Here is a 27,300-nt window from a genome sequence, read left to right as displayed (position 1 = left end):
ATATTTGACGCTTATAACAAACGACTTCCAAATTTAGTTCATTGCACCATATGTCTTTATGCTTTTACCATCGACTGCGTCGTTGTAACAAATGAAAGCAAAACTTTTTTGTTCAAACAACTTGTTTGACGAAATCCTAACGTGTAAATTTATGACAAACGTTCAGCTTCTGTTTTTTTAAGATTTTAACGGAAATCTCAAATTGGCAATTATATTATTCAAATGGAAAAAAAACCCAGATTAATCCACCTAGCGGTGATGGTGCCTTTCTCGTTCGTTCAAAAGGTTTGGAAAAATCTAAAATAACACCAATATGTGGGTTGGTCTTATTTTTCATATTTGTTAATAGGCATAACAAAAATTCTCGCCAAACGCAATTTGTTGCAAACAAATCGGATGAGCATAAGAGCAAAAAATGGCATTTTATTTTGTAGTTTTAAAATTAGTATTTCCGCCATAACTTTTGACCCAATTGTACGATCCGGCCAAGTTTCTATAGGAAACAATGGGACAAGATTCTGCGTCGAATGCAATCACATATTGCACATCAATCACAGTAGCTTATATATGACCGGATTCAGTCACAATATGGTTACTGCAACCAGATTTGTTGAACTTGTGTTGCTTGGGGAATAGATGAAGTCTAAGTGCTGAAAAAGTGAGCTATACTTTTTTGAACTCTTTTTCACAATAAATAGTAATTTTACCATAACTTCTAAGCCCATAGTCCGATCTGGCCAATTTTCAATATGAATCAATGAGACATTCTGCGTCGAATGCAATTCGATGCGAGCAAATCGGTTGAGGAAAAGTACCTGAAAAATGAGTGACATTTTTTTGGCGATTTTTCCATAAAAAAATATACGAGAAAGGCAAAGATGGTAAAATTTTCGATCCCATAGTCCGATCTGACCAATTTCGATTAGGAAATAATGGGACAGGATTCTGCGTCGAATGCAACTTGTTGCGAGCAAATCGGTTGGGGATAAGTGCCCGAAAAATGAATGACATTTTTTACGTGATTTTTCCGTACGAATTTGTATTTTGGCCATAACTTTCGATCCCATAGTCCGATTTGGCCAATTTCAAATAGGAAACAATGGGACAGGATTCTGCGTTGAATGCAATTTGTTGCGAGCAAATCGGTTGAGGATAAGTGCCCGAAAAATGAGTGACATTTTTTACGCGATTTTTTCGTATGAAATTGTATTTTGGTCATAACTTTCGATCCCATAGTCCGATCTGGCCAATTTCAAATAGGAAACAATGGGACAGGATTCTGCGTTGAATGCAGCTTGTTGCGAGCAAATCGGTTGAGGATAAGTGCCCGAAAAATGAGTGACATTTTTTACGCGATTTTTTCGTATGAATTTTTACTTTGGCCATAACTTTTGATCCCATAGTCCGATCTGGCCAATTTCAAATAGGAAACAATGGGACAGGATTCTGCGTCGAATGCAACTTGTTGCGAGCAAATCGGTTGAGGATAAGTGCCCGAAAAATGAGTGACATTTTTTGAGTAGTTTTGCGCACACACACACACACACACACATACACACACACACACACACACACACACACACACACACACACACACACACACACACACACACACACACACACACACACACACACACACACACACACACACACACACACACACACACACACACACACACACACACACAGACATCACCTCAATTCGTCGAACTGAGTCGATTGGTATATAACACTATGGGTCTCCGGGTCTTCTATAAAAAGTTTGTTTTTGGAGCGATCATATAGCCTTTACCGTATACTTAGTATACGAGAAAGGCAACAATGGGATAGGATTCTGCGTCGAATGAAACTTGTTGAGAGCAAATCGGTTGAGGATAAGTGCCCAAAAAGTGAGCTAGACTTTTTAATGTGCTTTTATATGAAACAAAGTATTTTGGCCATTACTTCTAAGCCCATAGTCTGATTAGGTCAATTTTCAATAGGAAACAATAAGATAGAATTCTGCGTCGAATGAAACTTGTTGAGGGCAAATCAGTTGAGGATAAGTACTTAAAAAGTGAGCTAAACGATGAGCTGAATCGATTGGTATATAACACTATGGGTCTCCGGTCCTCGAATCAAAAGTTTGTTTTTGGAGCGAACACTTTGTATACGAGAAAGGCAAAAAATGAAAAACGATCCATAAAAAAAAATGAAAAACGATCAATAAATAACATCTGAATGTTCCATGAAACGCTACCTTAAATCCAAAAAATAATTCAGGCGTATCCATAAAGATTAATTTTAAGATCCATAACTAAGCTAAAATATAAACCAAATAATTGGAAAATAAGTATGTACCTTCAAATATGATCAAGAAAAACAATATCATTCCTGCTACATATTTTCCCATCATCCATTTGGAAAATGATCCATAGAAAACTACATTTTGATCCATAAAAATACAATTTTGTGCAATTTTTATCGTGATTATGATCCTTAACTTCGGTAATATGATCCATAGTTTTGGATATATGATCCATAATATTGGTCATTTGACAAACCTTCGAGTGTTTCTTGTTTTGAAGTCAGAATCCAGCTTAGGCTTCTGGCACCTAATCAATAAGATAGCCTTTTTAAAATTATTGTTTTGAATAGTATGATTCTTCATATAGATAAGAATTCATTTTTTGCTAATGAGCAGTTCCGTTTTTGTCATTGACATTCAACCACTTTTCAACTAAGATTTACGAATTTGATCCGACTTAATAAAATCTAAAGAGAATTCTACTACGGTTGCTCTTCTTCATATGGAGAGCATTTCGGAGTGATTAACCGAAGGTTTTATTAAAATTGATTCATATTAATTTGTTTTTGTATATATTATAATGAACTGATCTAAAATTATTTATCAGATCACTCTGTACAGGTAAACTATCCCTGTACAAAATCTGATAGATTACTCGTGACAGAGCTGGTCTAATACTTTATATCATACTGATTGCATACCTGATATTATTCTATCAGGAAATCAAAAATCGTTGATTGCCTTAGAGTAATTTGTTATAGATTATAGCAAGGATGTTTTCGATCATTTAGTAATATAGGTTCGATAATTTAGTAGTTTGTCAATAACTCATTCCAGAGGTTAAATGTCGAAAAATATCCGCACCAGAAGTCCACCATAAAACACGTTTTAAAATTTAACTTCTGGTATAAGTAATCGACAAACTAAATGATCGAACTTAGATTACTACATGATCCAAAACATGCTTGGATTGTAGAAAAGTTTGGACACATTTTCCATTAACCTGCCAAAAAAATTTTCTTCAAATCCTTCCGAAACTCAGCTTCTCCCACATAATCCGAGTGCTATTTGAAATCTTCAAACAGATGTGTTGTCACTATGAATGGGTTCCAATTAGACTAGCGAAGTCCAAGATTTAGGACTTATGTATAGCATGAATTAATTAACTATCAAAAACCACACCGAAGGTATACAAGCGAAAAGGTACGAATATAGTAAGTAGTTATAGAAAATCAAAACCATTTACTAAAATAAATTGTTTTATTTACAAACTAATTGTTAGACCAGCCATGTTTACATATACTGTGCCAATATGAATTATTTGCTGAAACGCCAGGAAGAATGCATTACAGAGGATTCAAAATAAATGTTGAACTTGATTCTGAAGTTGCTTCCCTGCACACCAAAACATTATGAATATTAGGCGATTTGAATGAATTGACACAAAAGCACATGACGTAAACTCAATCGTATAATATTATGTTTTTCAACGTCAAATGATTTAAATATGCCACGGAACCTAAAAACACAGCTCCAGGTGCGTTGCCGTACGAATGCACAAGCCGATGATAAGTGCAAAATGCATATAACCTGTTATACTTCGATCACCACTTATCTAAGAAGTAAAGGTAGCTGAGGGGTAACATTCTAGGCTCTCACTCAGAGAGTTTGTGTTCGACGCTCATTCGGATCTCATTTTTTTTTTTCAAAAACATATTTATAAACAATTTTTATTTTCTAAAATTCAATACCAAATTTTTGAAACGACTTCTCTGCGATTCTAAACAAAGTTAAAAACATCGATTCGTCAAATCTGAGAGGTGAGAGCACTCCACGCAATCCAGCACCACTAACAGGTAGCCGAATATTTACCTATATGTTAGACTACATATCTACATGTCTTTTAATCGAAATGATTAGACTTTCATGTTGCCAATCTAAAAGAAAATTAAATTTCAAATCCGAAAAATCTAACTATTTTCGGCTAAAATGTGTTTTAACATTTTAACAATCATTTTAAAATTGACACCCTTCACCCTTGCCGGGGTGATGGGCCAATGGGGCGTGTTGCGTCCTTCTGCAATATTCATCCAACGGCAAGCGACTGAAGCGAATGCAGTGACGTTTTATTTTAGTATTACAAAAAAATCCCGGGATATAGAACAAAAAATGTTTCCAGTTGGCAAACATTCGAGTGCTCCCCAGGTTGAAGTCAGAATCTAGCTTAGGCTTCTGTCACCCAATCAATAAGATCATACAATTGGATCGAGTGTTGGAATATGCATATTTTCATTTTGTGCGTTTATTATAAAGACTTGCAGCTCTGTTCGAACTTAATCGTTTGTATTATGACACTTTTGGTCTACAAGCCCTACGAGAAATAACTTTTCGTAAATAATTCCTCAGATAAAGGTGTTTTGTAATTTTAAATGAATTTTCATGCACATATGTGGGGCATGCTAATAAGTGCAATATTCAATCAAACTAACTGTTATTTATAATGCGAATAAATTTGTCGCTTGTAGAATTTATCTAATTTAATCGATAATAATGAATATTCACTTGTTGGGAATATTTGTGTTTTCACATGGCTGGGGTAACCCATTTTTCTACTCAAATTTTCGATTAGCAGATTTAATTGATAACAAATCGTATGGATATCCTACTACAAATATACATAAAAATTGATATTGTATGATGTTCGTTTTATTTTTGCGAACGAAGTACCACAAGTCAGTCAAAAAGCCGCTTGGTGCGATTTGGCTAAGCCCCGACCACATGTCGTTGAATTACCAATACTTTTACTGTATTTCTTTCAAATTGATACATTCAAGGGGTAGACAAAATTCAGAAAAATATTCGCCCTGCCTTACGCCGTATGAATAAAAAATATTCCATTGTGTAATCAATGATATACTTAAAAGCTTTTAATGACAATTTATGGACTGGAAAATTAATCAAAAATGAAGATGGTACAAATATGCAATTATGTACAAATGCAATAAAGCAATTTTCAATATAATATAATATCATAATTATTATGATTTGCTTTTTGCTAATTTCAAAGACGAATTTGAGAACGTTTTTGTGGTATGGTAGAAGCTGTGGGGAGTTTTTCTCCAAATCTCCAACAGCATACTCTACCACAAAAACGTTCTCGAATTCGTCTTTTGGAATCTGCAAAAAGCAAATCATAATAATTATGTTATTATATTATATAGTTGTTAAATCGATTGTTTAAATTCGAAATCATTTAAAAAATTCAAAATCAAATTTTATTCCATCATAACATTTTCTATCACTTTGCGAATGTTTCCTGAAATTTCTGAAATTCATTCAATTTACAAGCAGACAACGCAAGAAACATACACCCCCCTATGCTGCTCAAGCACTTCGGCGCCAACAGCACTTTTTTCGTGGTTCTTGTGACGACCGCCAGACGTCAAAATGATCTACTACCTATGTGCTTTCTTGCCTCATATAGGTATTTACTTCTATCAGTGCTAAAAATAGAACAGAAGCACGGCTTGCTGTAACGCGCTGTACGGGCTGTGAACAATGCGATGCCTGATGCAAGCTGAAAATAAACAGTCAAAGCTTGTGTTGCTGATGCTACGATGCGATGCCGACCGATGCGCAGTGGCGGAAACCCGTACAAAGAAAGATTCGTTTTTCGCGAAGCTCGCACATATTGTGAATGAGCTAATTCCTTAATTTGTTGATTGTAGCTTGTTAATTTAATTTTTGGTAACTTGGTGCTAAAAAGTTGATGCTGTAAAGCATCTCCTAAACAAATGTGTATGGGCAAATTAAATTCGAGAAATTCTTTTAGTCTGACATTTACATGGGGACCCGCCACTGTGCGACAGCACATTGCCATTCCTTTTTTCACCCGCATTCGTACGGGAGAGCGTTGAACAAAGCACGATGCATTTTGAAATTGCTATACATGAGTATGTGATATAGGGTATTTGTGTTTTTCTTAGCGCATGACTTAGCGCATTAGCAATAAGACATGAGAAAAGTTATGTATGACGTTTAACATAGGAGAGGGTTTTCAATTACTGAACGGATATCGGATAACGGATATTTGCAATTTCCATAGGGCACCCGTACCTTGAGTGTAGGTAGTGGGTTCTTATTATATATTTCCCATTATTATACACATATGTTTCCTTTCGTTGCGGTATGATGTAATTATGCCATCACACCAATATAATATTTCATAACAAAATTGACTTCCTCACAACTGAAGCAACTTTTACGAAGCTATTTTGAATAATTGGTTAGGTGAAATAAATCTTATTTTAAAATCAATATTTTATCTATTAGTTAATGTAATGAAACTGTTTATTTTCAATCACGAAACGTGCACTTCGAGAATAGTTGGTAAATCCAAACCACTATTCACTTGGATCGTAGTGCAATTTGCACCAGTTCTGATCAATCACGGAGTAGCAACCATTGATATGTACAGTCAGTCTAAGCTAAGCTAAGCTGAAACTGTATAGTTTCAATCAACAAACGATAAAAACAAATATTTTCTTTTCTCAATTCATTAATATTTCCAGTATAGGAACATTTACCCTAGCAGGATAAACTCTAATGCTATATAGAGGCAATAAACATATCTCCAATTCGATGATTTATGTTTGCATGTATCTTCTCACAAGTTAAGAGTATTGATGGTGCTGTGGTATAGTATGCGCTTCCCACCCCAGAGATCACGAGTTCGAATCCGAGGTAGGGCGTTTTGCTTTTTTTTGCACGTGAAAACAGTTTTTTCGCCGTAACTTCGGAACGCAATGTCCGATGGATCTAATTTTCAATAGCAAACAATGGGATTGAATTCTACGTCGAATGGAACTTGTTGCGAGCAAATTGATAATGCTAAGTACCAAAAGTGTGTCTCACATTTTGTACACACACACACACACATACATACACATTATTATTACAGACATCACCTCAATTCGTCGAACTGAGTCGATTGGTATATAACACTATGGGTCCCCGGGCCTTCTATCAAAAGTTCGGTTTTGGAGTGATCCTATAGCCTTTACGTATACTTTGTATACGAGAAAGGCAAAAAGTGGTTCGCTAGGTTGGGTATTCTAGGGTGCTCAGAATTTGGTGCGTAATCTGGTTGGATCTCCATCAGGGAATGAATCCTAAAAAAAAAGGGCAAGTCTCTCACTTATCATCTCTGTATACATATACGATATGTAGCATACCGCGAGAAACTTTTTTCATAAGCTGTCATGATAGAGAACTGATTCGGGATGCTATACCTCATGATAAATTTCTTTTAGAAATCTCCAAATGCGGGAAGCACTGGCTCTGATGATGCATTTCAACTTGTTCTACACACCTGTGCAGTAACCAACACGAAAAAAGCGAAAACAAAGCGAGAATCACCATTTTTCTGTGAGGGCTGCCTATCCGATTCTGTTTTTTCGCACTTGTATACAAGTTTGATAAATTTGTTATCATGGCTTGTTATGATTCGGAACAGTTTTTGTCTCTCTTTTATCGTTGTTCGTTATCTATTGAGAGCGACTTTTGCAAACCCTGATCTCCATATATTTCGTAAACCCGCAAAAGTAGTACAAGCCTTCTTGATTCGTGCTCCTATGTCGATCTTGATTCAGCCGTTCGACGTGAATTGGCTGCCAAGATATTGACAGTTTTCGACCATCTCCACTGCTTGCCCGGCCACTGACTGTAAAGTTGGAGGGGTTGTTCGTGTTGACTTCCAACGATCTGGTCTTGTTGACATTGATGGTGAGACCCGCCGTAGAGGAGCGTTCAGTCAGGTTGTTCAGCTTACTCTAGTAGAGCTAGTAGAGCAATATCACTAGCCAAATCGAAGTCGTTTAGATGCTCCATAGTAATAGAGCAGCCCACGGTTTGGTATACGGTCAATCGCAACCATGATGAGGAACAGTATAGGGGAGACAGAATGCATCCTTGCCTCCCCGGATGGGGTCAGACAAGGGGTCTCTTCCTACAGCATTACGTAATTTTACGCTTTTTTAAATCATTTGATAATCCACAAGCCAAACAAGAACATCAAACATCACACACCCCTAGCAGAACATCTATGGGGCAACCCGTGGGCGCCTCGGTGTCTCTCGGTGCAAGAGAATGGTCCATCATCGTCGCATCACAGCCATCAGCATCGGGGAGAAAGGGAATCTCTAATGATGCTTTACATTGGGATTAGCGTGATACGTAAACCGACATCGACAACGACGAAGGCGCCGACAGTGAGTGTCTAGGAAGTGACAATTAAGCGCTGCTATTAGCAAATTAAAAATGCAACAGTGTGTAAATTTGAGACTGCACACGTGAGGCAAAGATGAAGCCGGGTTTGCGCTTCAGAAAATCAAGAATAGAGAAATCACTCACGGTAGACGGGCTTTTGATCAGTGTGTTTTGCCGGTCGGTTGATAAGCAGGAAGAAGCCATTACCGAGTTGGCAAACGAGCGAATGAAACTTTTTGTTCGTTCTATAACAATCTGTTACTTTGACGTTTATTTTCGCAAAGCAGACAGAATTCTGCTCTCAGTATGCATGTTCTTCGTGATGTGGAAACTTTTGTGACTTGATTCCACCGTAGTATGCTCACAAATCACTCGAGGGAATAGGAAATACCACTTTGCATATGTTTATTTGGAAACCCTGTGCCCACACTCATAACGAACCAACATTATTATAGCATCTTACCAAATCATTCGAAGTACATTGTATTTGCTACACGTGGTGATAGGGCCGATATATCAAAAGTATCAAGCTTCGGATGTTGGATATGGTGTGCGGTGAACTTATTCACACAAAAAAATGGCGTACATATACATGCTAAATCACAGCCTTTCAAAGTTTTCCGATGATGAAAGGGATCATTATGAATAAATCAATTATTATATAAAACTAGTTTATTTGTGGACGCAATTGCGCCCGTGGCAAGTGTTTTTTTTTTTCAATTTTTTAGAGTGATAGATTCTTTTCTGAATTAAAAAAAATCAAAATTTTCAACGTCTGTTGTCTGTGATTTTTTTCATCAAATGCTGTGTCTGGTTGTCTAAGGTTGTCACTGGTTTTGTTTTCTGATAGTAAAAAAGAATTGAAGTGTCACATATTTTATTTTTTGTGAGAATTTCCCCATGTGCTGCGTCTGGTTGGCGGACAGACAAACAGGGCTATTATATATATGATAAACCGAAACAGAGTTGACACAAAAGTGGGGAGGCAATGCTAGAATAATATTAGTAACAGAAGTAAAAATAAGAACAACAGAACTAAAAATAGTTGTTAACCAAATGTAGGCTGCAGGAAAAATGACAAGCTGTTTTTTCGAGCTCAAGTTTTGGAAAGTTTGATCCGCAAAAAGTGCACTTTTTCTCCTCTGGAAATCTTTTTCAAATATCTGGAAAAATTAACATCAATAATTGTCACGCGATTTCAAAGTAATTATATATACCTACCCTCATTTTTGGAATAGTTAATAATATCAAGAATGTTCGTTGAGAGAAACATTTCCTTTCTTCTTGCTTACCTAACCAAACACCATGCGCTTCCATTCAATGACGTGCTTTTCCTAACGTCTGTTATGTACTATGAAAGGTGGTATGAAAACAACTCATTCGCCTCCTACAAGTATGCCATCCGCACAGCATACCTTCGAAGCTTACGCTCTCTTCCTTCTACATTTTCTATAAGCTTCTTCAACGGAAAACCAACGTTCATATAATGACGACTCGATTCCAATCCGTGATCAATTTAAATTTCGTTCCGCCTTTTTCCCTTTCCTCTTTTCCAGATGTTTTCGCGGAGTTCGACCTGCTGTTGGCGATCAAAATCCCCCCGGAGGAGGGCATCACGTTCGTCGATGGATCGGATGGGTTCCCGGCGTTCGGCGTGGCACCACATGCGGACATCAAATCCCCCTACAGGACCATCCTGCCGGAAAAGCTGACCGAGTTCACGATCATCGCCACCGTTCGGCCCGGTTCCCGCTCCGGTGGCTACGTGTTCAGTGTGGTCAACCCGTTGGACACTGTGGTCCAGCTGGGGCTGCTGCTGGAGCCGATTCTGGCCACCGATCAGTGGAACATCACACTGATCTATACGGACGCCAACGTCGAACGGGTCAGTCAGCCGTTGGTGTCGTTCCAGATTCCCTACACGAAGTCGTGGATCAAGTTGATCTTCAAAGTGCTGAACAACCAGGTAGTGTTCTATAATAATTGCGTAGAGACGGAGACGGTGGTGGTTAAGAAGGAACCACGATCGTTGACCTTTGACGGGGCATCCACACTGTATATAGCCCAAGCGGGCCCGATTTTGAAGCGGAATTTCGAGGTAAGTACCCATGAAAATTTTGATTCGGAGAGGACATTCAAACCAAACACACCGAAAGAAATGAAACTGCTGAAAACTGTCATCAAGGGAATACACGTCTCACATCTGGGGTGAGTTTCTTATTGAAAACTTCCACCATCGAGTTAGTTAATTCAAGTGTTGACAAGTGGGAGAAGCCCTTCTCCCTTGCAGCAGCAAGAACAGCAAACGGTTTATATGCAAATGAGTAGAGTTGTTGGCGCGCCACTAGGCGAAACATAGGAGCATCCTTCCAGCAAAGTTTTCACCACATTAGCCAACCGTCAACCGCCATCAACGATGCCGCAGTAAACGCACTTGGTGCTATCATGATTCTGTTCCGAAGAGGGAGGGTTCCGCGATGGCTTCCAGCGACAATGAGCTTGATAATATCTTGCACAGTAACAACACTGAGTAGGAAAGTTCGGGACGCTTGGTGGTTCACTTTTGCTGATGCCATATCATCGTCGCCATTAACCGTACAGTGTGTGATCGTTAAAATGGGGTGACCATGATTTTATGGTACGGCATATGGAGAAAGCTTCATATCGTAAATACACGATTCAGCGGCATTAAATGTCCGTGTAAAATTAATTGTTCATCAATAGCTTAAAAAAGTGACAATGGTCATTTCATTTTGTAGAGAAAATGTTAAGTCTAAAATAAATGTATTCTCACTATATCAAATTAAATTAAGTCACATCACAGTAGAACCGGTGTACATAGTTTCTTGTATGGGTTTATAAGACAATCGCTATGCCATGTAGCCCGATAAAGATCATTAACGAGACCGATCCGTCATGCTGTCTTAAACAATGTTGCATTTAACATAGAGCGAATACGGAATGCTTTCGGAATTAATTCATCGAAATAATCGGAGCAATACCTTTCACCAGATATTGTACAGCAGCTCATTGGCAGTATCTCAATATAAATGCCTTTATCGCAAATTGCGCTTCAATGCCAAGTCTCTTTCCCCTTTTTGAATTTGAATGAGTATTTTGAGGTAAAATAGATCGCTCCATTACTTGCCTTGAGAGGGTTAACCGGGAAATCATTTAAACACGTGTTTCCACATCACATTTAGGTGTGCTGGCGCGTAGGTGGAAATCGTTTTGTATGTTTATCGGTCCATTCGTGATAAACGCTAGCACGCTACAAAAATTTCCCTAGCTGTCGAAGCAAATTCCTTACGCCCAACCGGCGATTGCTAGATTGTCTAAAAATTCTGTATGAGAATCTACCAAAATCTATATAAGAACTAGGCATATGCAGAATTGCTAGATTTTTATTCATATATTGTATGAGACCTTACAATTTTGCAAGCTTTTCTAACAATATTTGTATGACAACTTAAATTTTTTATATATGTATCTAACAATCCATCAGAATAATATCGTATCGGCCGAAGCCGAGCTTTTCTAAAATGGAAGTCCATCATTTTTGCTCGCAAACGTCATACATTAAATCGACTTCTTTTTCTTGCTCTTCGCTTCTTTTTTTGCGGAGATTCTACTCATTCGCTCTGATCTGATTTTGTAAAAAGTACACAAACATTTCAGAAGGTATCAAACTCAATATATTTCCACACAATTTTAACGTCCTTTTCAATACCTGTACACCACACGGATCATAGTGATCTGAGATTGATTTATTGTGCATCCTACTCCTAATTACACATTTTTCTACATACCTTTTACATGAATGGAAAAAAATGATACTGTTATGTTGACTTCCTTCTCAAATGTTCGTCCAGATTCAATGGATTGTTTACATGGGCATATGATCAGTCTTCTCTCTGGTACATGAAAAGTGATGCCGTTATAGCAGCACTACATTATCAACACTTGAATTATGAAAAAATAATTAACCTGTGCTGCTTCTGAATGCTTATGGTTTCACAGTTCTAGTTCACATTCAATATTTAGTGGCAAAATTTTCAGATTATTTTTGATAATTTCCTACATATTCGAGAAACCAAGCATAACATGTAGAATAAATCAAAACGCAACACTGAACGATGATTTTCGAGTATCTACAAAGTATACGAGAGCGTGAGAGTAAATCGACAATTTCTCGACAATATTGGTTCAATTTTGCAATGTTTTCTGCAAAAGACAGTATTTTCAAATAATATATTACGAAATTCATCCACATGAAGCATCCCACGGATGTATTGAAGTCATCACTATATGTTGATATAGTTTTAAAACAAGACTACTTCCCAGATTCAGCTGGAGAATGCATTTTCTCCACAGTGGGCGGCATTTTCCCTGGGGAGGGTACAAGCACGTGGCTGGGTTTCTTGTCAATAACTAGATGATGGTAATTTGTATTCTATCACCGTTACTGTCCCTCATCGTAATCGATGAGATTCTGGTAGATGCGATTGACCGTGAACCAAACCGCGGGCTGTTAAGGCAACCTATAACCATGGAGCACCTAAACGACTTCGAATTAGCTGATGACGTTGCACTCCTCGCGCAACGGCGCTCTAATATGCAGAGTAAGCTCAACGACCTTGCCGATCGCTCCTCTTCGGCAGGTTTAGTCATCAACGTCAACAAAACCAAATCGTTGGATGTAAACACGGCGACTCCTTCCAGTTTCACAGTAGCCGGGCAACCAGTGGACAATGTTGAAAGCTTCCAATACCTTGGTAGCCAAGTAGCGTCAGACGGCGGTACCAAGATCGACATAGGCGCATGGATCAAGAAAGCAAGAGCTGCCTTTGCGAGTTTAAGAAATATCTGGTAAAACAGGCAGATAAGTGAACGCACCAAAATACGAATTTTCAACTCTAACGGGAAATCTGTGCTGTTATACGCTAGCGAAACATGGTGTGTATCAGTGGAGAACACTCAACGGCTGCAGGTGTTCATTAACAGATGCCTGCGGTATATAATTCGGGCCTGGTGGCCTCACAGCTGGATCTCAATTAACGAGCTCCTTCGTCGTTGTCACCAGAGGCCGATAGCAACAGAAATTCGGGATCGGAAGTGGGGCTGGGTCGGCCACACTCTACGTAGGGGCGGAAACGAAATCTGTAAACAAGCATTAGACTGGAACCCAGCGGGACATCGCAGCAGAAGCAGATCCAGAGGCTCATGGCGGCGAAGCCTCAATAAAGAAATAAAAGAAGTCGACCGAAATCTAACCTGGCAGGTTAAAGCGATAGCCGGGCAACGCTCAGGATGGAGATCTTTCAAGTCAAGTTCAAGTTGTAGTCAAAGCCAAAGTGGGTAAGTTTGCCAAAAAAAATAACGAACCAAAAGGTAGACCAGGGCACTATGGGGATTTAGGCGGACATTAATCGGAAAATCGACTTTCACCATTCATTTTTTCACTATTTTTTTCGAAGGTAGATACACAAAATACGAAAACCCCAAAATTTCAGGTCCTTACGAATTATAGTTATTTAGATATTAGTTATCAAAGTTGAGAAAAGGTAAAAAACGAGAGTTTTCTCTTCAAAATCTTGCTTCACTTCATGCCAATTTTTGAAAGGTTTTTTCCGACACGATACCAAGGTTTATATATAGCATTGTAAAGATAATTGAAAGAGCTTTCATATTGTACTAACAAAAATTGTGATATCATGAAGGAAATATTGAAAGACAATCAAAGTACGAACAAAACATTGAAAAATATAGGAATTTTTAACTTTAAAATTCCGCCACTTTTTTCCCCGTGGAGATATTTAGTTGGGGATCACATTTGGGATGTGTACTTTCAGAATCCCACGGAAAATCTTGCGCAAACTTGCGCCATTTTGAGAAAAAGCGATTTGAAGAAAAACGCGTCTGTCCCAAAACTTGTCTTTTTTCCGTAGTGTGCATCATAGCAACAAAAATTTCAACTACTATAATAGAAGTTCCTTCCTATTCGTTCTTGATATTTTGTGAATAAAAATTCAATGTCGTTTTGAGATTTATATTTTTTTTTTGTTTGAGTCAAAATATTAGGCCCTTTTCAAAAGTTAGTTGCGAAATGACTGAGATTGTTGCTGAACAACATTTCCCTGTTATGACAACATCAAAAACATATAATAGGGGAAGGAGGGGCAATATGCCCTAGCTAAGCAAACACTGCTTTATTGTCTTATTTGTAACGCTATTCATGGGTATTTTTACATTATGCATCAGTTAAACAAGATACCTAGTTGATGTCATTCAAAAATTGTCAAAAATCTCAATCATATTGATAACATTCACATTTCAAAAAAGTGATTATATTGTTGCCGGAAAACTCATGAGGCAAAACGCCTTTTAGCTGGCAGCTCCTAGGGAACATAGTACCATGCGTCGGCGAATCAGCATTCTGGTATGGATAGTCCGTGGAGACGCAAGTACTTTGTAGGTTAGCGCCACTAGGGCGTTTTGCCTCGCCAAAATGTTAGATGTTTCTTCAAAATGTGGAAATTTTCGGTTTTTCCGACCTACCCAGACTTTTTTCGCCTAACCTACATAATTTTAGATCTACTTTTGTTACGGACATCTTAATGACGGTAGGGGAAGAGGCTCCAAAACGCCCCCCCGGGGCAAAACGACTTTTGGGTTTTCACTAATATTTACCATGTTTGAGATAGCCTTAATAAAACTAGACGTGAAATTATGTAGGTTAGGCGAAAAAAGTGTCAAAATAATACATAGGAATGTAGGAAAAACTGAAATTTTCCACATTTTGATGAAACATCTAACATTTCGGCGAGGCAAATCGCCCTAGTGGAACTATCCTACAATGTACTCGCGTCTCCACGCACTGTTCATACCAGAATGCTGATGTGCCGACGCATGGTACGTTGTTCCCAAAGAGCTGCCTGCTAAAAGGCGTTTTGCCTCATGAGTTTTCCGGCAAAGAAATATCACCACTTTTTTGAAATGTGAATATTATCAATATGATTGAGATTTTTTCTAATTTTAATATGGCATCAGCTAGCTATATTGTTTAATTATCGCGTGAGGTAGAAACACCCATGAAAATCGTTATAGCTAAGGCATAAAAGCAATCTATGCTTAGCTAGGGCATATTGCCCCTCCTTCCCCTAAATATGAGGGAAACCACAAAAAGCGTTTTGCCTCGGGGGGCGTTTTGGGGCCTGTTCGAAAGAAGAAAGACAATATTTTTGACCGCTTGTTTGTATGAGGAGACCCCATAATGCAGGGGTGGCATTGCGCACCTCTCGAAACGAGCAAACCATGAAAACTGTCATACGAAGAGCTGTCGAAAGAAGATCCGCAATTTGGCTGCAGTTTTTCGGAAGTTGAGATATTACAGCTTATTTGTGGATAATTTTAAGAAAATGGCGCACCTTCATAAACGACCTACCAAAAACCGAAACGTCGAGTTGTAACTGCTAGTGCAGTTCACAATTTTTGGCAATTCGATGAAATAATTCTAACGCGTTTTTTATCCCCCGCGTAAAGCTAGAATCTAGTGTACCACTATGCGACTATTCATCCATATAAACGTCCGTTTCCGGTATCGTTCATGTTTAGAATCGTTCCCCTTTTTTGGCCCATGATTTTCCGTTTTTCGTCTAGGTTTAGTGGTGTCTTGGTATGGTACACAAGGGCAAGTTGAAACAGAACCTGTAATTTGAATCGGAAATGACCGAATGCCCTGATTTTTTGTTCCAACAAACTACTCTCCTTAACGCATCTTCTGACTGCCATTTCTGGAAGATTGTAGCTATTAAAAGCAATCCTGGCCATTGTTTATTTTTCGCCCTTTGCAAAATCGAAACCAACTTTTTGACGTGCCAATGAAACAAGACTCAAAATTATGTTTGAAGGAGTTTTTTCATTAAATTTTCACGGTAGTATATTCATAAGCATAATGATTATAAAAAATCGATGGAAGACCCGTTTTATTTTTTTGTAATTTGGTCGTTTGCTATTGCTCCACATCTTCAAACCATCGCGATGCATCGGGGCAAATAGAAATGCGTGATGCAGGGCAAGTTGAAACAACGATTCAAAACGTCACCCTCACAATTAAAAGTAATATTTTTTTTCCATAGTTAAAACATAAATTTATAAAAAAAAATTCAAACTTCAGAAAATAAACTTGAGAAATTTCCGCCCATCCCGTCCTGAATACAATGTTTAAACTGCATGGTCTAGTTTTGAGATTCTTAATCTACTTTTCTTCGTAGTGAGCACTGTATGGCTAAAAAATAATCAGCGTAGTGTGGTATCTAGAACTTTTTTTACTTACTTATCCTGTACACCTCCGGTGGTGCAAAAGGCCGACTTGAAAGATCTCCATCCTGAGCGTTGCCCGGCTATCGCTTTAACCTGTTGCCAGGTTAGATTTCGGTCGACTTCTTTTATTTCTTTATTGAGGCTTCGCCGTCATGAGCCTCTCGGCCTGCCTCTGCTACGATGTCCCGCTGAGTTCCAGTCTAATGCTTGTTTACAGATTTCGTTTCCGCCCCTACGTAGAGTGTGGCCGACCCAGCCCCACTTCCGATCCCGATTTTCTGTTGCTATCGGCCTCTGGTGACAACGACGATGGAGCTCGTTGTTTGAGTTCTCTAGAACTTGGTCCTTGGAAATTACGCTTGTGATTCTGTTGTATACTGCCCTTATTCGCATATGAGTTCCATGTCAGTTTCCTCCGACTTGAGCAATTTGTCGTTAAATTTTTCTAATTTGTTTTACATGAAGAAATACATAAAATAAATCTAATAAATTGAGCAAACTTTCCAAAAAATTGACATAATATATAATATACAATTTTAGGGACAATCCTCACGGAATGCACATTTTTAAAGTACTTGCGTTTTCAAGGGCACACCACTCAATACGGAAACAACGCACAACTGTCATTTTATTATTTCAGGTTTGCTGCGTCGCAGCATGCGCGAAATAATAAAAATTAAAATTGTGCTTTGCTTCTGTATTGAGTGGTATGCCTGTGAAAACGCGAGTACTTTTAAATATGGATCCCGTGAGGATTGTCCTTAAGCTAATTTCTGAAAGAAAATCCAAATCGTCGAAAATTCGCATTTGACTCTTGTGCGAATCCTGGCACCTTAACAACCTCGTGGCTCTTGAGTCTTACGGAGTACATATTAGCTTATGTCTACGCGGTGTTTCAACTTGCTCCGATACGTGGGCCAAATTGATGAAATCAAACTCTTCGAGCACTTTTGACCTTCCGGATTCACAATCAAACCATTCTTCTTGCGGACGTCCCACCAACGCAATGAAAGGAACTCCTAAATGTGGGCATCCCCCTACGCAGAATTATGATCACAATAACACCACAGACAAACAGACGTAACACTGAGAAAATTCCCATCGACCATGAGCTCGACGGTCGTTTTAAATTCAACTGCTTGCGAGTTTCACATCCAGGGGCGCGCGCATCGTATACCTTTGTATTTGACATCTCACACTAGCGCCTTCTGTTGACATTGTCGTACTAAACTGTGTTTCGTACAACATGCACGTTAGGTGGCGGTAAAATAACTGGGCGATGGATTTTGAAACAAATTGTTCTAGCTGTTACGTCTGTTTGTCTGTGATAACACCATTCTTCTTACGAGCGTCCCACCAACGCAGAGGAAGTATCTACTTAAGGTCACTCCTGACGGAATCCAAGTTCGAAAGTGCTCGCGTTTTCGGGGGCACGCCACTCGATTCAGAGGCGGCGCACAACTGTCATTTTTGTTGATTTAGCTTTGCTGCGTCGCAGCATGCGTGAAATAATAAAAATGACAGTTGTGCGTTGCTTCCGTATCGAGCGGTGTGCCCCCGAAAACGCGAGCACTTTTAAACTTGGATTCCGTCAGGAGTGACCTTAATGCGGGCGTCCCACCACGTAAAACTGTGATTATTACGACCCACAATTACACCATTCTTCTTGCGGGCATCCCACTAACGCAGAGTTATGATCATTTCGATCCACAATAACACCACAGACAAACAGACATAACACATTGAACACTTGCTCGTCAAAATCATCATCGTGCAAACACTAACGACATCTGTTGATTTCAGTTAGTTGGACAAATCACGAACCAGATGGCGGTAGTGAGCAAACGTCAAACTCGAGCAAATCCGATGCGCGCGTCACGAGTGGTCGATTGGCCAACTTATGATTTTTTAAATTAACCAGTAAATCAGTGAACGATGGAAATTTTACGAGTGTTATATCTGTTTGTCTGTGATAACACCATTCTTCTTGTGGACGTCCCACCAACGCAGAAGAAGAAACGCTTAAATGCGGGCATCCCCCCGTACAATTGTGATCATTACGATTCGCATGTTGCGGCCATCAGCAAGCCACCGGGGTGATTTATTCGCAACGACCCGGTGGATGACATACCTCATGCCGAGGTCCCAACAGGTCATCAATTCATCACCAAAATTGCATGGAATACTTATCCTTTTCTATTCATACCTTGCTCCGCATCTGGAGCATCACAAAAATGTTAGTAATCATTTTATTACAGAATTATTACAGAAATTACTCTATACTACTTACCATCGTACATTCGAGATAACCAAATGGTTTATAAACATTGCATAATAGTTCTTGACGTTTCTAGAATATTCAAGCAAGGTTACACTTTATGTATAGGTGAGCAGCTTGTATACAATAGAGCTTGCACACAATAGATTTAGCGAATAATTCTTCTTCTTCTTCTTATTGGCATTACATCCCCACACTGGGACAGAGCCGCCTCGCAGCTTAGTGTTCATTAAGCACTTCCACAGTTATTAACTGCGAGGTTTCTAAACCAAGTTACCATTTTTGCATTCGTATATCATGAGGCTAACACGATGATACTTTTATGCCCAAGGAAGTCGAGACAATTTCCAATCCGAAAATTGCCTAGACCGGCACCGGGAATCGAACCCAGCCACCCTCAGCATGGTCTTGCTTTGTAGCCGCGCGTCTTACCGCACGGCTAAGGAGGGCCCCGAATAATTATTAAATACAATTCTAGAAGGTTCTTAGAAGTTGAATAGGGAAGAGTGGAATATAAATAGGATACGCTGATGTATATAGTTTTAGTCTGAAAATAAAAGTTTATTGGAAAGTATCTCTCTCGTGATAAATTATTACCCCGGTACTTCGTCATCGCTCGAACACCATAATAAATATACTAAATTTCTTTTTATTTCTATGGTTTTGGTTGGATGAATATTTGGCTATGAAATAAGAAACTGCTTGGTCCGCAGATATGCATCCTGAACAGAACATGAGCCAAGAGCGTGCCTTGGTGTTCTTAGTTTTGAACTCTGAACACAGTTCAGTGTGCACTAGGTTGGTACGCAAGTAAACCGATCATGGTAACTAAGATTCCTTGGATTTGAAACTATGCAAAAACATACGAGCATGCTTGATTTCTATCCGTTAGCCCACGTGTGCCATTACTAGCCGAAAAATGTGTAGCATGCACGCGCTTGAATTTGTTTTTCTAGGATACAAGTTGCTAAGTTAGGTCAGTGCTCTTGAACAGTGTGCAGTAGACTGGCCCAGGAAACAAAAAGTTGTCGAATTCCACGGGGCACCCCCCAGGATTGTGTCTTTGGGTGAGAAAATCAATCTATCAAAATTTCAGCTCAATCGCTTGTTGCATAAGCTGGCGCATTTGATTTGAAGTTTGTATGGGGATTTCAGCCAAAATATATAGGAAAATACACCTCCGTCACTCATTCGATCTGAAAATTGGTTTTGATTGCTCCGTTTAGCTCAGAATTGCAAAAACGGCCCCGTGGAATTCGATTACATTTGCAGTGTTCAGAACGTTTTGAACACGAACACGCGTTCTCGTGTTCAGATGCATCTCTGCTGCTCCGTTTAACAAATCGGAAGAAAGTCTCACAGAAACTACTATATTTGACACAGAGGACCAATTCGTCGTCATACATTTAATATGGCGTACAATGTTTTTGCTTTTATTTCGTTTATTCCATGATAGCAAAACTTCGGAGTTATCAATATCCAACATAGAAAATCCGTTTCAACTATTTTCAACCGTAACACATGCAAGTAAAACCCTACTAACTAAACCTTATGTGAATTACAATCAATTCAAATGTAAAATGTAAACTAAACGAAATAAGTAGAATGGTATTCAAATAAAGGTGATCTTCGTCCGTGTCTGATTGACCTGCCACACGTTGAGCTCTTCGTACACTTCGATGCAGACATCCACCTGATCCGACTTGAAGCCTTTGGTGGTGCAACGTTCCATCACTTGCCCCGGTGTACCTTATGAGATTTTCCCCATGATAGAGCCTGGAGCTGGAGTTTGTTTTTTTTTCAGTAGGTTTAGTTATTTTACTATTCTGAAAGGTGTTTTATTTTAGTTAATTCAAATCAAATGATTGCCCATAGAAGCGTAAGACTGAATAACTGGTCCATTGTTATCGGGGAACCGTCCCCAGAATGTTTTAGTGACTCTCACGTGGTGAAATCCGCCTGCCTGTCTCAAAGAAGTTGAAGAACGGCTCAATCGAGAGCATGATGCCCAGTACTCACTCGTTTAGACTCGGGAAATACAGCATCCGCCAATTCAATCCCACTTGGTATCGCATAACCAACAATTTTGATCAAGGTTATTAGCAGGTTGACAGTAATAATAATAATTATGAGATCTAGTTCTCTCCAGTCTAGATCCAGTACTTCTCGAACCCGTTGACTAACCCTTGTTGAAGCTCGATGAAATCCTGAGAATTTCGCGAAGATAATTCCGAAGATTTTTACAAAGAAATTCAACAGATTTTCCCGAGGAAACACCAAAGAATCTCCTAAAAAATATCAAAGAATTTGCCTAGAAAATCCTAAAGAAATTTCGAAGATTTTACTAGGAAACTTCTGAAGAATTTCCCGAAGGGGTTCGGAAGAATCTGAGATTTTCCAATAAGAAGATAAGAATTCCTGAAAATGACGTCGGAAACGCAACCACCGATGACTTTAGGATCAGCGTAAAACATTATTAATATCCAAAAGAAATTAAATTACAAATTTGGCGTTCTCGACAAAGTTTTCCATGAGATATTTGCTACACCTTTGATGAAGATACCCACCTTCTATGTTGTTAGACGGAATTATTATTATTACCGTCGTGCGGGGCTTCTTTTGATTCCGGGGGCTACTTTGGATTTTTGATTTTTTGAAAAAAATAAACGGAAAAAATACCAAATTTGAAACAGAAAGTTGCCATCCAACTATCAACAAGATACCCGATTGGTGATAATGACAATTTTATAGTTATTTTCGTTATAATTCTTGTTTTAAAATGTCCAAAGTAGCCCCTGATTTTTCAAAAGAAGCCCCGCACGACGGTATTTTCATTTCCTTTTAAGGGGATTGGGCATTAAGCTAAATACCTTTAAAGAACGTTCAAACACGCTAGTAAAATATCTGGATCTAATTACACGCACTTGAACACGATTTTAGTCTATGTGAAATGATGACAAAATCAAGGAACATGCATAGACTTGTTGATGATTCCGTTTTTTGCCCTGTTTCAATTTAACGCATCACTCTGCTTCAATTTAACGTTGGAAATGAATCGGATGCCTCAGTGAATACTTTGACACTCGATTTGCACCAATTCAGCGTCGCAAGAATCAGTGACAATATGACATACATAAACGACAATCCGTTTCGACCTCATGAAATGCTGGTTACCCTGTCATGGAAAACGTGGAGCTCTACATGATAAAGCGATCCTTCGAGAAAACATCAAACTAAATGAGAACTATTTCACTTAATGGCACTGCTTGTACCACTCGCTGTTGTAGCACGGACGACGGCCATTCTGGGTGGTTTGAATTGACTCGACAAACAGTTACGTGCCCAATCGGAACGGGCCACTGAAATGAGTGTGTCTTCGAGATACCCCTTTGGGTACAAAACGTGTCTCTTGTTTGACAATTAAGACCATGACACGATTCTGAACTTTTTTTCTGTTCCCAGAAATACCTATAGAGGTATGCACGAGTTCATTATTTGGCAATTTAGCGAAAGTAAATCCTTCTGTGACGACAAAGCTGAGGAAATACCAAAAATAATTGGCTGCTCCCAACCTCGCAATTTCCAAGGCATTTCATAGAGCTTTGCGTTTAGTGGTAGTTAAATGGAATGTAAGTCGACGTTTGTTGTTTGTTTGTTTAGAGAATGTTTTACATCTCCTTAAGCTAAAATGAATGTAATTTGAAAGAGAGGTTTATGCATTGTGAAAAACTCAGATTGACCTGGAATAGTTGAGCAATTCTGGATAGTACACGCATTATTACATATTAAAATTCATATTTTCAAAAGCTGAATTACTTTATGGTGTTAAAATCATTGTTTCAATATTACATGCGGCATTAATTAAATGGGCAAGAATTCTGATTGCTTTGTGGACGATTTGGGAAATTATTTTACATTAAATACATTTTTTGCCAATTCCAACATTATTTTGTGTTAAAAGAATCTATTTCATCTTCATAACTAAAACCATATAACAGACATTCTTAGTAATTGCTTTATGTACACTAAATCAATAAAAAACAAATATTGCTTGGTAAAATAATTATGCTGTTAGTTGTTAGGACCATTACGAGCTGAAAACGTAACGGAAAAAGTTTGTCTTTCAGTAAACAAAGCCGGAAAGCCAGAACCCAACAACAGGTAGGTATTCTCAAAGGGAGTATTTGAAAAATGATCCAACTGCAGAAGGCAGAATTAATTTGCATCTGAACACTTTCGGAGAAAACAAACAGTTTGACTTTCACGTTGAAAAGAGCTGACCGACGATAAGTACTGTGAAACAATAGCAGGGGCATGTCTATTCAGTAACACAAAGGGTTATGCAAGCACGATAATTGCAAGTTACTTTTACAACTTTCTGTACCCTAATTGGGCACATATGAATGAGTTCAAAATTCATTCATAATAATTGATCAGTTCATCTTGTAACCTATCTTTTATGGACATGCAACCCAATTATTCTATAGTCTTAGCGACCTCCTTTGTTGGTCTCCAAATCCCCCATTCTAATTGTTGTAATCTTCTGAACATTCACCCATGCATTGAATAAGTGGAAATATGATGAACCAATCATTGGCTAAGAAGCTGTCTACACAAACTCAACTCATCCGTCCAACAGCATATATGAGCAGTCCTATTCGTCCGCCCACCGCAACACCACGTACATGCGGGCGTCTTCATTTCCTTCAATTTCCCTAGTAGGAAGGTCGTGCGACTGTTTTCTTCGGTTTCCCATCCACTGTCGCACCCATAAATGCCATAAAGTAGCATGTTCAATTTCCCATCTGGTCGGATTCGGTGGTCCGATGCGAGTGCCGAAAAGCCATCTGGAATTTATTGATCCACTTTTACCCCCGGGCCACGCGAGTTCGCCTACATATGATGCATGTTGCCCGACCACTTCACTCCGGCGAGGCGCATAAATCGACATTCTAGTTACAGAGGTATATTGGAAATCGTTGAAAAATGATTTATAGCTAAAATAAACATTAATCGACCTCGGTTTGTTTAACGTGCAATCAGGCCGCCGAACGAGAGGGAAATTGATCATAAGTGGATTTTTATTGTAACTGAAAATATGGTTTATCGCGGAGAATAAGCGCAACGGTTGGCCCATTCTTCCCTCTGAATCGAAGCAATAACTGGTTCAGTGTCAATTTGCTGAGATAATAAAAAGCCCTGATACACCCGGGAGAATATTCCCCATCCTAGCGATCGCTTTGCAGATGATGATAGCTTTTCCCGTGAACGGTCCGCTTGCCGTGCTTTGCTTGGAATTTCATTCGAATTCATTTTAAAATAGCAGCATCGATAAACAAAGCAAATTTACGTTTATTATCACTGTGAAAGGCAGACGCACTGCTGATGCCGCTCGAAGGGGAAGGAGAAAACTTTTGCAATTGAACATTTTTATCCTTCGGGCAAATGCCTTCGAGGATAAAGCTGCTCAGCCGGAGTGGCAACCATCACGGTACGGTTCTGTTCGTTTTAACTATTTTATTGGATCTGCAGTTTGTTTAAGGTTTCTTTCGACGCTCCCACTTTCGGGGAATCTCAAAACTTGCTTTCGATTGGTGTTGTGCTGTTGCGCCATGAGAATACAATATATCCAGTATGATATAGTAACATTAATGATATAGTCGATCTAAAAACCTAATAAAAACTTCCTATGGACTCCTGAACACTCGAAATTCCGTAAAAAATCGGATAGGATCATTCCGAAATCAGCTCGAGGACTCGGCTGTGAATTAATTGACAATGTTGCAACTTTCAAAAGTTCAATGAAAGACAGTGAGAACTCATGTACTTTTAAAATGAGGATTTAGTCCTTCCGAGCAAATTAATTAGAAAGCAAAGTGTACACTTCGTGTGCTCGTGTTTTCTATTGAACGCAGAGCAACCGCGAAATCAGTTCGCGTTTGCTCGCGTTTTATGTAGGACGCAGAACGATCGCGCAATCAAAGAAGAGTTTGGTTCAGGCTTGTTCGGGTGATTAATTCAAAAGAAAATAATTATTTAGTCACTCACCAAGGCGACTTTCCTATGGATTGCCTTCTCATCGCACCAACTATTACTTTTCAGTGGGGCTCACGAGTCATGGAGAACTCTACTGCCCATAATCGCACATTTGTAACACTTGCATTTTTGTTCATTTTGTACAAAGCCTGTGTATCGTTCAGAAAGCTTAATTTACTGAATCTAATCCCACACCAGTAAAAGAGGTTCTACTAAATTGCTTATCTGTGGTAAGTTGGAAATGATTGAGTATGTGGGGAGGATTGACAAACGTTTTACAAAATCAACCAAAATGCAAATGCTACAAATATGCGATCATGGGCAGTCTACGACACTACCCATAATTCCATTTTCCATTACCTATAATGCTGTTACCCCGACACGCTAAAAATGAACTACTCAATACGAGACGAGCCAGCCTTGGGCTGAAGGTCTCATTAATAAAGATATATTAAAAAAAGAAAAGTACTCAAAACTGAGTCGAATCCAACTCATTTTCATTAACCCTTCCGTTACCAACCCCCCTTTTGAAAACGAAAATAAAAATCTTTTTGACCCAAAACTGAAGCTGTTCAGGTTGGTAAAATTGTTATTAGACTTCGTTTTAGTGCAACCGAATATATTTTTGAAAATTTTAAATTGGAATGCCCTATATTTAAAGGGTAAGGAAGTTCATAATGTGTACATTGCCATTATAACTGAAACATATGTAAAACCTGGTCTTTTCATTAAAAGAGATCCAAATTATTTTATTTACCGAAATGATCGTCTTGACAGCGCCTCTGGTGGGGTCGTCATTGTCATTAATAGACGCATCAAACATAAATTATATTCTTCGTTTGAAACCAAAGTTTTCGAAACTTTGGGAGTTTCTGTTGAAACAAATTGAAACAAAAACTACCATTCCGAGGGTTATTTTAAGAATATGCACCGACGATTTTCAGCAGATAACAAACCCGTTTGATTCTACCATGCGCGCAGTAAAAATTAACTGTGACCCATGCGGAATGTTGTCACATGAACTGAAACAGTGGTAAATTTTTCTGAAACCATGGTAAAATTTACTGAAATTCCATAGTAGTTTTAAAAACAGAGCGTAGTCTACAAAATAGTAGTTTTTATCACGGAATTTGTTTCTGTGTATCGATACTGATCATTTGCTAGAAAACTATAAAAAGCAGAAAATTATATTGAACATTATCAATCTATATTTGAAACGACGGTTGTTGAACAAAAAAAAATGCCTAATACGCTAATACAATCGAACTGTGAAACTCGTTTGAAAATGGTGTCCATTGTAAAGAGAAAAGGAGACGTCTAGGATACATCTTCTTGCAATGATTCCCTTTGCTTATCACTTATTAATTCATTATCTGCATCGCTCGTTTCACGTTTTTCAAATTCAACCCAATCCGCAGCTACAGTAAAATATTTTTTCGTAATTTTAATTGTGAATAGTCGGATTTTGATGATTTGAAAAAATCTGTAAAATGTTCGTCGTCCGAATTTGGCATATATGGTGAAAGAATGGAAGAGAGATTTTGCTTTGCAACTTCTGTCTTTTCCCACCCGTTATGAAACAAGCTACTTCGAAATACAAAAAAAAACAAAAACACATTCGCCAACATGAATAATCAATCCTTGCCAACCATTTCTTTAAGTTTCTTCAAAATTCTTCATATCCAATTTTAAAAGTTTTCTTATGAACCATCGATAGCGATAGATGTCGTTTCATAAAGAATTTTAAATTACTCAAAAATTGCAAAGGATCTTTTCCAAAAAGAACATCGAGAGTTACCTTTTATGCAGATTTTTATTTATTTATTTATTTGCTTAATCGTTTATCGAACCTGGAAGAAAGAATACTGTAGAACCTTTGCTCAGAGATCTTAATCATTAGACCACAATGTAGTTTTGATTGGTAATAGCTAAATTGCATCAACATTCTATCCCATATAACTTTCATTCAAATATAATCAATATGTAGGGGAGTTATTTTCCTTACCCCAAAACATCAATTACCGGCAATGTCCTTGTGAAATGGTTCTTCATGACGACAAGGCTATCCCTTTATAATCAAAAAGCTAATACATTTTTATCTCAAAAACAT

The 27,300-nt window shown here is 38.5% G+C and overlaps 1 protein-coding gene across 13 annotated transcripts in view; it reads left to right on the top strand.

Annotated features, from left to right (window-relative positions):
- Positions 1-27,300, top strand: part of LOC134218429 (collagen alpha-1(XVIII) chain) — an 865,092-nt gene that overhangs the window by 329,732 nt on the left and 508,060 nt on the right. For all 13 annotated transcript variants that reach the window (XM_062697407.1, XM_062697401.1, XM_062697402.1 and 10 more), the window contains exon 5: positions 10,111-10,652. In XM_062697407.1, the coding sequence (XP_062553391.1) occupies positions 10,111-10,652 (542 nt within the window). The remainder of the gene's footprint in view (positions 1-10,110; positions 10,653-27,300) is intronic.

Source organism: Armigeres subalbatus, chromosome 2 (assembly GCF_024139115.2).
Source record: "Armigeres subalbatus isolate Guangzhou_Male chromosome 2, GZ_Asu_2, whole genome shotgun sequence".
NCBI classification, from domain to species: Eukaryota; Metazoa; Arthropoda; class Insecta; order Diptera; family Culicidae; genus Armigeres; species Armigeres subalbatus.
This window is presented reverse-complemented; position numbering and strand designations above follow the sequence as displayed.